Raw genomic sequence first — 14,171 nt, 5'->3', positions numbered from 1 at the left:
TAGAGAATTTTTAGCCTATTTATTCTGACAAAATACTCACTGTTTACCTACCACTTCCAAAACATTGTTCTGTCTCATGAAGGTGCCTGTCCCAGTCAAGGAACCAGATTTTTTTTGTCTGGGGAAAAGGCTGTGATGGGGGAGTTTAGCTTATAAGGCAGCTCATGTCTCACTGGGCTCCAGTTTTTTATTTGATGACGTCTGCAAGAGGTTAAGGGCAACAATTTATTAAACCTGGTATTTGACTAGCTAGCATTTACTCTTATAGAATCCTAGAATAGTAAAACTGGGGCCACCTTAGATCATCTCTGGCCTATTAATATTGCCTTGGAGAGTTCTGAGAAAAATGCAATGCCCAGGCCCCACTCCATACCAACTGAATCAGAATCTCAAGGGGTGGGACCAAGGGGTATCTCTAGTTTTAAAGCCCCACAGTGATTCCAATGTGCATCCAGGATTGAGAAACAGCTCTAGTCTCACTATTTTATTTTACAGATAAAGACACAGAAGCTCAAAGAGATGAAGCGACTCGCCCAAGGTCACACTGCCTGTAAGTGGTATCTCACACCCAACTCTACTGACTGCCAATGTTCTTTCCACTATGCTCTTTTGTCTCTTCTTCTAGAATTTAGGGTTTTGCTGAACATTAAAGTTATGCAATTTACAGTTGAGGGAGAAGGGACAGAGTCCATCAGTAAGCATTGGTGGGGCGGCTTCTGAGAGCTCAATTCAATCATTGGTTCTCCAGGACACAGCTCCTGCCAAGTCTTATTGATGGCGGGGCAGTCAAGTGACCTTCTTTTGCTAAAGGCAGTGCTGAATACTGTAGTGTACGTAGTTCATCATAGAGCAAGTCACTTGCTCATGACTCAGTTTCACCCATGATGGAAGACATTCACCAATAAGTGTTCTCACTTTCAGGAATTAATCACATTAAAGCAAATAATAGTGAGGGTAGATCAGTGGTGCTTAATATTGAGCGGGGGAGGGTGTTAGAGGGAGGAGTCACGGGTCCCATTAGAACTAGTAAAAGCTATAAAGTTCCCCAGAAAAATACACGTACATAATTGTTGCATGTAATTTGTGGGGATTCACAGCCATCAACCCCCCAAGTTCTTCCATTGACACCAGATTAAGATCTGGACTAGATGATTTTGAAGCTCTATTTTAGCGTTTCTCAAAGTGTGGTGCAGGGACCATAGGAATCAGAATCACTTGGGGTACCTGTTAAAAAAAAAAACAGATTCCTAGGACTGCCACAGACCTACTGTTTCAGAATCTCTGAGGAATGAGGTACAGGAATCTGTATGTTATTAAAAATCCCCAGATGATTCGTTTAGAAACAAACATTTGAGAATCAGTGCTTTATCCCAACTTGAGATTTTTATAGTTTTGAATGCTTTCATTTGTTGAATATTTTAGGGTTCATCTGTTCAGCTGTCAAGTATACCAAATAGTATGTTTAGTATGAACTCATTAAAGAATATTTACATGTGTATATGCATAGGAAAAACAACTGGAAGGATGGATAGATAGATAACAGTGTCTCTCTCTGGGTAGTAGGAAAATGAACACTCTGTTTTTTTTTCCCTTTATCTTTCTATTTTATTTCTCTCTTTCTCATTTTTTTTCTTTCTGTATTTAAAGAAGACTCTTCCTCTTTATGAGTTCAGTTTCCCCATCTGAAAAACAGGGTGTTGTAACTAGATGAACTTTAAGGCCACATCGTGCTCTGGCGGTCAGTGACTCTATACTACCCCCTAGCTCTCTTGTCCATGTAATGGCATGAACTGCATAGGTAATAATAGTGTTTGGAGAATAATCATGTATTGTTTTCGTACGTATTACGTTGTAATGCCTAGCAACCATTTGTATTCCAACAAAATTATTCTCTTCTTCCTCAAGGAGTCGGAACTGAAGTTATATCTGCTATCTACATCCGCCTAAACTCATCCTTTCTCTGTAGCCTTACAGAGAAAAGGCCGTCCGCGCATATCTCCTAGGAGCGGAAGGGTGAATGTGAACCAAAAAGCCAGGGCGTGGTCGCCCCGCCCACCGAACCTTACAGCACCACCCCTCTCGCTGCTTTCAAGCGCAGAGATTGGCTGAAGACAAGAAAGAGCCACGCCCCTAGTCTTATGACCCGCGCTCAAGCTCCTATTCCTGGCTTTCGCAGCGTTGTGGTCGGTGGTCGGCGGAGCTCCTGCGCCAGTTCCGGGAGCCTTTTCACTGGTGTTGCTGCTCTTGTTGCTGCCGCTGCCGCCGCCGCCGCCGCCGCCTCCTGCTCTGCGGAATCATGGTGTGCTTCCGCCTCACCCCGGTTCCGGGCTCGGGGCTCGTTCTGCTCTTCCTCGTCCTGGGTGAGTTATCGGGCCCTCCTGCCTAGTCCCTCATCCTGGCCCGGGGGCGCCCAGTTCAAAGGCCACAACCCGAAAGACTGGTCCGGGGGGAGGGCGTTGAGAGGCTGAACGGCTGACACTGGGCGGCGGTGCTTGGCCCGGGGAGGCGACCTAGAGAAGGCCTGACCAAGGGATGGCGGGGAAGAAGGGCCCGTGAGAGTAAGAAGGGGCAAGTAAGGAGGGTGGTCGCCGAGGGAGTAGGTAGGGAAGAGTGAGGAGTGGAGCAGATCGGGGTAGAAAGAGTAACTTGGGGAAGATACTAAGGAGTGAGCGTAGGAGGGCGGTACGTGCAGATTCTGGGGTGGCAGAGACAATTAGGAGAGTCCTGGTTTCTAGGATCAGGGAAGTGTTTTGAAGATGGTGGACAACTATGGGGCGAGAGAGAAAAATTGGGAGGGGAAGAGACTGCCTGCGTGGAGAAGCTCGGGAGAAGGGAAGGGCAGATAGGATAGTAGAGTCTGAGGGGCAATGAGAGCGTTGGGGGCTTTTGTGGGGAGGAATTTGAGGCTGTGGAGGAATGGTGATTAAAGAGATGAGGAATGATGCTGGATTTGAGTTTGGTAGTTGGAGTTTTGAGGGGGAAGAGACTGAAGACGGCTGGGGCAATTTCCAGGCGAGAAAACTCAGACCCAGCCTCTGGAGACTAAAGGGATGAGGGGGAACTTTGGTGGGGAGTGACTATCTGATTTGGAGGTGTTGAAGATGTCGGTTTTCTTCCAATTTTGTTACTTCCTCCCAGCCAGACCCTGACAAAAAAAATCCCCAAATGCTTCGGTTGTGTGGGCCTCCCAGATGTGAGGTTTTCGAGGTGGTGTATCTGAGTCTTGTATACTGCCTCTTGGCTTTCAGAAGCTCATTTTCTTCGCCCGTATTACACAACTGGCCTATTATTTCGTTTTTGGAGGAGGAGGGTAGGTTACTTCCTAAGGATTGGGTTGTCACTGGGTCCTAAGAATGGCTAGATGAGTGTTGGATGCTTGTGCTTCCCCCCCGGCCCCCCCATAAGCAATGGGTCCCTGAGGGCTTTAATGCTTGAAAGGTGAACTTTGACCAGAATGTCTCTTCCTGACCGGATTCATCCTATGCTTGTTGATACCCACTGACACTTGCTGTTTGTGACCTAATAAAAGAACAGAAGGAACAGACCCAGATGGCAGTGGAGAGGAAATAGATATAAGGGGCCTGAGAAGGCAGTGACAGGTGTATATTTTGTAATTCACATTTCCGTAGAATAAAATCAGCACCCTAGAACAGTGGATTCTTAACCAGGGGACATTTGGCAATATCTGGATACAGTTTTGGTTGTCACAACTGGGCATTGCTTTTGGCATCTAGTGGGTAGAGGCCAGAGATGCTTCTAAACATCCTGCAATGCAAAGGGCACCCCCCCACACATACAACAAAGAATTATCCACCTCAAAATGTCAGTAGTGCCAAAGTTGAGAAATCTTGCTCCAAAGCCATAGCATTGGAAGGGTTCTTGATGATCTAATCTAGTGATTCTCAAGGATCTTTTCGGGGAGTCTGTCAAATCAAAACTATTTCCAGAATAATACTGAGAAGTTATTTGTCTTTCACTCGCGTCCTCTTACCAGTGGACAGTGGAGTTTTCCAGAGGCTACATAATGTGTGATGACGTCACCACTCTGATGGCTCTGATGTTGTGTTTTATTCACTTCTCAGCTTTCATTTCTGATGTGGCAAATACCAGTAGATATAACTCACATAAACCAAAGCTCTTTGAGGTTCTCAGTGGATAAGAGTAAGGGGTCCTGACACCAGAACGTTTGAGAGTCCCTGATCTAGTCCAGCTGTCTGCACAGTGCAGGAAACTTCTGTAGCCCTTCTGAAAGGGGGCCATGGAGACTCTGCTCCAACACAATTTGAAGCTTTAACCCTAGTGTGAAGCACTTACTGAGGGCCGTGCGACCCTGAGAGGATTGTTTAGAACGAAAAGCACCTTATCAGTGACTAGAACACATCTGACCAAGGCATCTGTTAATCAGTAGTTCACTGCCAATTGAATCTGCAGAAACACAACACTATTATTGTTTAGAGAAAGTGAAAAAAAATAATAGTTGTCCTAACTTGTTGGCTTTCGTGTCAGTAAAGTTTTTTTTGTTTTTTAATGAAAGCTTTTTTGTTTTGTTTTTACAAAAGCAATGCTTGCTCATTGCAGAAAATAAACAGGCAAAAAGAAGCACATAAAAGAACCCATCAGCTCATCTGCGAGTTTGCCATTTATTGATTGGGACTAACTAGATTCATCCGCTTGGAAGATTTCCAAGATTGATTCCCTCCACTTCCAAGTTCAGAGCGGGATTTGGAGGAGTAAAGGTTAATAACGTGCCTAGATTAGATTTTTAAAAGGAACCAGGATAAAATAGAAACAATCTCTTCCATACAGCTGCTTTTTCTGACAGCTGTTGGTTCAGTGTGGAGCTCAGACTCCCTCCATGTGGCTTTCTCTCTTAAGAATTTAGGAGATCTCCAGTTGCTTGGTGGATTTTGCCCGTTACTTTTATATGTCAAAATGGATACCAAGAATAGGTGTTTGAGAACTCAATACATATTTGTAAAGTACCTCTTGTGAATCTCGTGCTGTTCCTGGGCACTGCAGAGGGTACCAGTGAAGGAGGATCTGTCCTGAATTTATAGTCTCGTTAGCATGAGTGCTCTAGCTGTGCCAGTTTCACTTCGTAACTTTCTCTCTCTATCCCAGCTCTACTGGTAACTTTTTAAAAATTGCTGCTTTAGAGTAAGTATAGAAAAGAATCCTTAGAGTCTATGTATGGGTCTTTTTCACAGAGATTAAATTATGCTGATATTTATTTGAATGAACTATAACTGACTAGAGAACTTTCTGGAGAAAAGCCTATATGATTTTCTGAAGAAAAGCCATATAGAGGCATTATAAAGAGAGTAGTGGATGAAAATCCTTTCCTAGCATCATTGCCTCACTATGTTCCCGTTGTGATATCATACATTTCAGAATTCTTCTATGGTTAGTGATTCTTATAACTAGTTTCACGTCTGGTTTTTATAGAGTTGAGGCTTTTCTGGGTGGGAAAAGACCCATATAAATATCCTGAGTGTGTACTTCACTGGTTGGAGCCCCTCTCTCACACAAATGTTTATTGAATGCCTGTTGTGTCCTAGCCACTACTCTAGATGAAAGGGCTGACTAGAGGGCCCTGCTCTCATGGAGCTTACATTTTAGTGGGGGGAGACAGCTCCACAGGTAAATAATGTAATTTCAGATCGTGGTAAGCACTGTGAAGAAAATGAAGCAGGTAATGAGGAAGAAGAATGAGCAAGTGATAGGAGTGGGTGAGGGGGGGTGACTCTCCTTGACAGTATGTGGTCAGAAGGCCTTCCATTGTTGTGGGACATTCGAGCAGAGACCTGTGGGTTGGAATGAGGCCAGCCAGGTGACCATCTGGAGGAATAGAAGTAAATCTTGTCTTTTCCAATCTGTTAGGTTATTAGGCTAGCCTATTTTCCACTCTTCTTTTTCTTTACAGTACTAGTCAAGCCTCCCCTGTGGTCTTAGTCTCTGAGAGTGGAGACTGTCTTGTGTACTGTTAATTCCAGTTGCCTACCTAGTGCAGGGCCTGGTACCTGGTTAACCCTCAGTACATTTTTATTGAAGGTATTTGTTGGCATTGAGGATATGGTGGTGAACTAAACCGACCCAGTCTCCTTATTCTTCTCTGAACCTTAAATTATGTTTTGCAAGAAGCCTTTTTGTGTCTTTGGATTGAGAACTTCAAGATCGGTGCTGAGCAGTACAGATAATTATACATCAATTTACTGAAGTATAACGCTATATAATAATGCTAGTAATACCTGTACCCTTTCAGATATACTTACATAGTAGTGAAGGTTAACATGGAAAACTAGGAAGTCCTTGGTGAGAAGGAGAATAAGGTTTTCACAAATAACTAATCTCTCTCCTTTTGGAGGTGATCTAAAAGAGAGAAAGTATGCATTGAAATTTTTCTGTAGCCTTACCACATCTTGTTAAACTGATAACTTTGATTTCAAGGTTCTGCTAAAATTATTCTGGTTATAATAGAGATACTTGAAAGGGCAGGCTTATAATTCATCCATTAATCATTGGTTATCACATCTGATAGGATTATAGATATTCAAATATTTCCCATAAGAGCAGCTTTCTTCTCCTGTGTCCTTCGCTGGAATTTGTGATCAAGGATTATTTCACAGCACTGTAGCTGATTTAAGTGATCATCGATGCAGGAAGGCTGCTCTTCCTCTTGTAGTGACAAAAGCATTCCCATTGTAATTTCATATGAAAGTGATCAGGGGTCTCCTCAGATCCAAAAGTGTACTTTATAAGTACTGTTGGTATCCTGCTGTGCATTGCAAATGAATTCTGGAGGTATGCCAAACACCACTCAGCAATAAGTACTTTCCATTAGTTGAATAATGTTGAATCTTATTTCCTTACCCACTCTCTGACCTTAAAAAAATGAAATTATTTTTTAGCTTAAAATTATATTATTACTGTTTTTTTTAAAGAGCTTTACCAGAAATCGAGAGTATGGGCAACTGAATATGGTGATTGTACCCATATTAGGAATTGTAAATGAGGAACAGTTAATCTGACTTAGCAAACATATGAATAGAGAAGAAAGAGTAAATAGGTGTTGTATGCTTATGTCCTGTTTTTTTTAAGACCCTTTGCTCAACATCATTCTGAATTGATGAGTTTGAGGACAAGAGTCCATACCTTAGTATGATGAAAGGTGACATATACCTAAAATTTGGGAAGGATCTCTTTAGGTGCTGTGTTTACTAGAAGAGAAGCTTGTAAGCTGGAATCTCTAACTTGCTTGGCAAAGTTCTCTTAGCTCCACAGGGTTTACATACTTTTGAAGAACCTATTCGAGAAATACATACTACTATTCGAAGCAAGGTTCACTTGCCCAGAGTCTCACAGCCAGTGAATTGGACTGCCTGATTTAAATTCTGCCTCTTCAACTCCAGGGATGGGGTTCTTAATTGCCTCATTATATTGCCTCTTAGACCATTGTTTGTTTTTTATTGGTTTTGTTTTACCACCAGTAAATTGGTTTTGTTTACGAACCTCCCTATCTTGTTTACGAATGTCTATTTTTCAGCTACATTGGGTCAGATAGACTTGTAAAAACCTAGCCATTTTTTGCAGTATCTCATGCTTGGAGAAATAAATTCTGAGTTCTGAAAGAACCTATAAATGATCTCTTTGGAAATAAGATTGAGAGGATATTTGAATTTGAGAAAGTTGATTTTGAGGCACGCCTTTTTCTTTGGAGAATAAACTCTCAGCTTTATAATTGCACACTCTGGGATATATTCAGCTGTGGCTTTTAAATGTCGTAAAGCCTTTTAAACAAAAATGGTTTGGCTATTCTAAAATCAAACACAGCAATAAGGATGGAAATGGCTTGCCAGAAGTTTTTGACCAAAGTGTAAATGTTTCAACTATAAACTTACCGTATGGGAAAAGCATTATTCCTAGCTTGAAGTCCATGTCAAAATTTGTTGAGAAAACTGACATGGGGATTGACAGAGTATCCAGAAGACTGATAGGTTAGGTTCATGATTTGGAAGAGCTAAAAGATTGGCCTTCCTGTATTATTATTCCTATATTAAGCCACATTTCAGGTCCTTATCGCAGGGTATTTTACCTTGATATAGTCAATCAGTAATTATTGAGACTGTAGTCTGTGTTTCACACTACTAGGAATGATAGGAGACAAAGGAAAAGTAATAGTCATGGTCTCTTCTGCCATGACACCCATGATGGATGATATTCATATAAATGACACACTTCTAGGGGCTGTGGCATAGATAAGATCTTCTGTTTAAGGCAGCCTATTGGAATTCAAATGAGCGACAGAGACATTATCAAAAGGGAATCGTGAATCTATCCATATGTATCATTCATTCACAGACTTTGGTACTTTTTTATTAGTTAACAAATTACTTGCTGTATACTATAATTTACCATGGCACATCAGTTTGTTGCAAAGTGACAGTTGAAAACTACTGTTTTGGAGCTTATGACAATAGGGAAGACAGGATTTACAGGCATAAAATAACTGAATAATTCAGGATAGTATAAAATATACTGAAAAGTGGGGATACTGTGAATGCTGCTGGAGGGCTTTCATAGTCAAGGAAATCTTCATGGAGAAAATGGCTGCTGAAAAATGGATGGCATATCAATCCAGGTTCTTAATTGTAAGCAACAGAAATAAAATCTGATCAATTTTAAGCAGAAAAGGAACTTATTATTATTAAAAAGATATCGGAACATGCATACCCTTTGACCTCACAATTTCATTCCTAGATATGTACCCAACAGACCCACATACACATGTGTTCACTGATGTGTCCATTTTGCAATAGAACCAAACTGGAAACTATGCAAATGCCCATCACCAGTAGCATAAATAAGTGGTGGAGTATTCACCCCGTAATAGAAAGCTGTACATACAGAGTGAGAATGGACCAACTGCAATTACACACAACAGCCTGGGTGAATCTCACAAACAGTATTGACTGAAAGAAGCCAGACACAAAAGAAAGCATAGTGAATGATTCCATTTAGAGCAAGTTGAAAAACAGGTGAAACTAATCTATACTGATAGCAGTCAGGATAGTGGTTGCCCTTGTGAGGGAAATAGTAACTGGAAGGGGGAACAAGGGGACTTCTTGGAATGTTCTGTTTCTTGACACACGTGGGTTCAGTTTATGAAAATTCTTTGAGCTGTACACTTAATGTTATGTAAAGTTTTCCCTTCCGTATGTTATGCTGTGCATTTTCTGATCAATGTTACACATCAATAAAATTTTACTTATTAAAAATATATTAGGTAACTCAGAATTACTGGAGCTCCTAGCTGTATATCCCAAAGCCTGGTTCAATACCTCAGATCACACTACTGAACCGCACTACCACTGCCGAGCATTGAACTGCAGTTTATACCACTGGCCACTGCCACTACTAGCTCTGCTGGCCTTGTTCCCTAGGAGCTTGATCCTGCTGTAGCTGCTTCTACCTGAGGGTGATAGTTCCATTCCTGGCTCCATTCTGCTCCTCTCCTATTCAAAATCTGGGGTGGAGGCCTTTGTTAGGCGGAGCCTAGCACAAATGCCCATCCTTGCTGCAAGGCAGGCTGGGAAAAGCAAGTATCTAGCATTTTCAGCTTTTATAGTGGGTGGTTATACCTGCCAGAAATTAGAAGAAAGGCAGGGTGGGAGGGAGGATATTTCAGATTTTGGGCAGCCAAAAAGAGAGTGAAACGCTTCCTGAGGCTGAACATTTAGGTCAGTAGAAGAAAGTAGATTTCAAATGTTAGGAACAATAGAAGCCTAGGGGTAGAGGTTGACTAGAGCTTGGCATTTGAGTCCAGTGGAACAAGTTTAACCAGATCAAAGGGTGTGTTCTGGGAAGATGGTTTGAGAGAAGTTGAAAGGACTAAGATGGGACAAGATTAAGGATTACTTTGAAAGTCAGGCAGAGGAATTTAAATTTAATACGGGAATTTTGGGGCTAGTAAAAATTTTTGAACAAGAAAGTGTCCTGGGAGGAAGAGGTATTTAAGGACCATTAAGGCAGCTAAGAGGCGTCTGTGGTAATTGAGTGGGGTGGTGGATTGGGAATAGAAATAAAAGGCTAAGATTAGATTTAAGAGAGAATTTGAAGGAAAAAATCAATAGGACTTCAAGAACAGAATGAAGTATAAGCTAATTCCTAAACTTTTGAGCATGAGTGACTGTATGTGGTCCTGCCTTTCATTTAGAGCTAGAGAGGCTGAGAAGGTTGGGAGGAAGTAGACGAATGAATTTTAGTTTGGGAATTGTTGAGTTTGAGATGATATGTATTTGAGTAAGAGTGGTCCCTGTGCAGTTGGAGATATAAACTGGGAAGCAAAGTAAGCTGTGTGAAAGGAAAAGCTCTCACAGGGAGAGAGGCTCTGATGGGACTGGAACAGAATGTGCTGGAGCCCTCAGGGCATTTCTCAGTTCTCATTTATAGGTTGGTGGGTAGACTGTTTTGAATTTAATGTAGTGCAAAATTGGAACCACAACCTGTGCGTTCTACTTCATAAAGCTTCAGTTCTCCCACCTGGGCACACATTGATACTATTATTATTTTATGCTGTTTTCTTTTTTTTTTTTTTTGGTGAGGAAGATTGGCCCTGAGCTAACATCTGTTGCCAATCCTTCTCTTTTTGCTTGAGGTAGATTGGCCCTGAGCTAACATCTGTGCCAATCTTCCTCTATTTTGTATGTGGGATGCTGCCACAGCATGGCTTAACAAGCAGTGTGTAGGTGCGTGCCTGGGATCCGAACCTGAGAACCCCCGGGCCCGCTGAGGTGGAGAACGTGAATTTAACCACTATGCCACCACGCTGGCCCCTTATGCTGTTTTCTTTCTGTTACTCTAATATCTTTGGAAAGGAAATGATAAATACACATAAGACTTTTCTTGGTTATTTCTAATAGCTTTGAATACAAGGAGAATACGTTAAAGCTGGGGACTTTAAACAAGACTGAGAGAGACAGCATATACAAAGCAGGTCTCCAGTTGATTAGAAAAATTGTAAGCTAGAGTTCTCAGCACCACTACAGGGCAGCCTTGGATCAGGGATGACAGCTCCACTCCATATTGTACTTAGTAAAGAATAGCTGTAAAACCTACTTAGCCCTCACAAGGTCTTTTTGAGCCTGAGCCCCTACATTTAGGCAGTGTCAGTAACCACAAGCTTTAGCATAATGTTCAGACTTGGCAAGGCAGCCCGGTCTCCCGAGCATGACGGCAGGCTTTTGTGTACAGCTTGAAAGCTGTTGCTGAGGCACGCCTTCTTGGTATTCCTCTTGAGACTTTATTCTCTATAGTCTATAGCATGTCCTTACTTGTAGATGATGCTGGATTGCTCAGATATCATTAAAGGATCTGCAGCTATCCTAACAGGAAACAGCTCACCTCTGGGGTAATGTGTGAGACAGTGAAGAAAATCCTTAGATGGTAGCCCATCGTTTATGGTGTGTTTTCTGGCATATAGTGTTTTGAGTCCTCGGGCTCTTCAGTTTACGAGGTAATGTCCCTGTGTTTATTCTGATCTTTTTCACTAGGTTAAACACAGGGAAAAAGATCAGAATCAAGTTAGCCGAATTCTCTGCCTAAAAAGGTAGCCGGTTGACAACGTAGGAAGTGACTTTGATCCATGTCAAAAGATTCATCAGCCTTTCTAATCAATTGGATTTTAAAATGAAACAAAATGATGAACGTTGCATTTATAAAAATTGACCTTTTGCTTATGGATCTAACAACTTTGCAACTTTGGTCACATGGTACACATGCTAAGAACTATCCCACATCTTCACATCAGGAAAAAAAACAGATGCCAGGACATCCGTGTGTCATAGGTCTTGTAGCTTGTGTCAGGATTTAAAGCAACAAGACCATAGAACATCAAATCTATCATTTTTTTTAATAATTTTATTTATTTATTTTTCCCCCAAAGCCCCAGTAGATAGTTGTATGTCATAGCTGCACATCCTTCTAGTTGCTGTATGTGGGACGTGGCCTCAGCATGGCCAGAGAAGCGGTACGTCGGTGCGCGCCCGGGATCTGAACCCGGGCCGCCAGCAGCGGAGCGCGCGCACTTAACCGCTAAGCCACGGGGCCGGCCTGTCTATCATTTTTGCAGAGAAAGTTTCACCAGCTGGTTTGAGAGAAGCAGGAGTTTAATATCCTTGCCAAGCTTCCCCTTACCTCATTTATCTTAAAAAACAAAAGTCCTAACAAGCAAACTATGATTGCCTAAAACAAAACTAGCAAGGCACAGATGAATGTGGAAATGATTATTAGGAGGCAAGAGGCAAATGTCACCAGTCTGTGCCATTACCTAAGCATCCTAGGTTGAGTAACCATTCTCTTGGGAAGGGGTAACGCTAACTTTATCAATAGGATTCCGCTGAAAATACAAAGAAAAACAATCACCGAGATACCATATATATTAAAAACACTTTGTTTCATTTTAGAGCTTACTGAACTTCAGTGGTGGATAGAGCTTGTTTTTGTTTTATGTGTTTTTGTAGTACAATTTAAAAATCTTATTCTTTTTAATAAATCTAGGAGCTGTCTCATCTTATGCACTGGAACTTAATTTGACAGATTCAGAAAAAGCCATTTGCCTTTATGCAAAATGGCAGATGAATTTCACAATACGCTATAAGACTACAAATGAAACTTACGTAAGTATTTTTCTTTGAGTTTTATAGTAGGAATTTAATTCTCTTTTTTATTCTTTAAATACATTTCTACAAATAAGATTTCATATGTTAACTGACGTAACACTTAAATTGTTTGGGTTTTTTTTTTAACATATACACTTGAAGGTATTCTGTTTAGTATTGGAATGAATATTTTAATTCATTAGTTCTTTGGAGTTTTCTTGAAGTTGGTTTAGGGCAAATGACCTGAAGACTATATATGGTGTTCAGGTCTAACTACTTCTGTAATATTTTTAACAGGTACTAACATCAAAGCTTACCCCTTTTTTATTATTTATTTATTTATTTTGGTGAGGAAGATTTACTTCTGAGCTAACATCTATTGTCAATCTTCCTCTTTTTCTTTTTTTTTTGCTTGAAGAAGATTCCCCCTGAGCTAACATCTGTGCCAGTCTTCCTCTATTTTGTATGTGGGATGCCGCCACAGCATGGCTGATAAGTGGTGTAGGTCCACGCCTGGGATCGGAACCCGAGAACCTGGGCTGCCGAAGTGGAGCGTGTGGGACTCAACCACTATGCCACCGGGCTGGCCCCCTATTTGCCCCTTTTTTTTTTTTTTGGTGAGGAGATCAGCCCTGTGCTAACATCTGCCAATCCTCCTCTCTTTCTGCTGAGGAAGACGGCCCTGGGCTAACATCTGTGCCCATCTTCCTCCACTTTATATGGGACGCCGCCACAGCATGGCTTGCCAAGCAGTGCGTCGGTGCGCGCCCGGGATCCGAACCAGCGAACCCCGGGCCGCCGCAGCGGAGCGCGCGCACCTAACCGCTTGCGCCACCGGGCCGGCCCCTATTTGCCCCTTTTTTAAATAGCTTGCTATTAAAATCTCCTTTTTGGAAGGTATCCTCTCAATCCTTTTGCCTTCTTATTTTCCTTTAGTTAAGGTCTTGCCTGCTTACAACCTGATTTTTTAAAAAAATCAACTCGAGAAGTTCAGGCCCATTTTCCTTTTCCTTTTAGATATACATGAATTTGTCCAGAGGATTGGTATGTAGCTGGAGAATCTGAGACTGGTTTCCACAGCAAACCAAGCAAAGGGCAAGCTGGCCATGGGGGATGTGTGATGTAGGCTGAAGTGGCACCCTCTGCCTAAATGCTGGGTGCTCAGTACTGCCTGTTTGCTCCTTACCCCTGAACTTCTTTTTCTTTTAGAAAACTGTAACCATTTCAGACCTTGGCACTCCAACATACAATGGAAGTGTTTGTGGGGATAACCAGCATGGTTCCAGAATAGCGGTGCAATTTGGACCTGGTTTTTCCTGGACTGTAAATTTCACGAAGGAGGTGTCTGCTTATTCAATTGACACCATCTCGTTTTCCTACAATACTAGTGATAACGCCACATTTCCTGATGCTGAAAAAAAAGGTAACCTTAAGAAATGGATTTGTGTTATGTTCTCTTGCTCTTTATTAATAATAAGAAAAAATGTAAATAATTGAAAAAATCATCCTTATGAA

At 41.7% G+C, this 14,171-nt stretch overlaps 1 protein-coding gene across 2 annotated transcripts in view; it reads left to right on the top strand.

Moving 5' to 3' along the window:
* The first annotated feature begins 2,136 nt into the window (after nucleotides 1-2,136).
* Nucleotides 2,137-14,171, top strand: part of LAMP2 (lysosomal associated membrane protein 2) — a 37,994-nt gene continuing 25,959 nt past the window's right edge. For both annotated transcript variants that reach the window (XM_058536621.1, XM_058536620.1), the window contains exons 1-3: nucleotides 2,137-2,360; nucleotides 12,556-12,674; nucleotides 13,866-14,079. In XM_058536621.1, coding sequence (XP_058392604.1) covers nucleotides 2,297-2,360; nucleotides 12,556-12,674; nucleotides 13,866-14,079 — 397 coding nt within the window. In that variant the 5' untranslated portion in view covers nucleotides 2,137-2,296. The remainder of the gene's footprint in view (nucleotides 2,361-12,555; nucleotides 12,675-13,865; nucleotides 14,080-14,171) is intronic.

This window comes from Diceros bicornis, chromosome X (assembly GCF_020826845.1).
Source record: "Diceros bicornis minor isolate mBicDic1 chromosome X, mDicBic1.mat.cur, whole genome shotgun sequence".
Taxonomy (NCBI): Eukaryota; Metazoa; Chordata; class Mammalia; order Perissodactyla; family Rhinocerotidae; genus Diceros; species Diceros bicornis.
The sequence above is the reverse complement of the archived record's forward strand: the minus strand, read 5'-3'. Positions and strand labels throughout refer to the sequence as shown.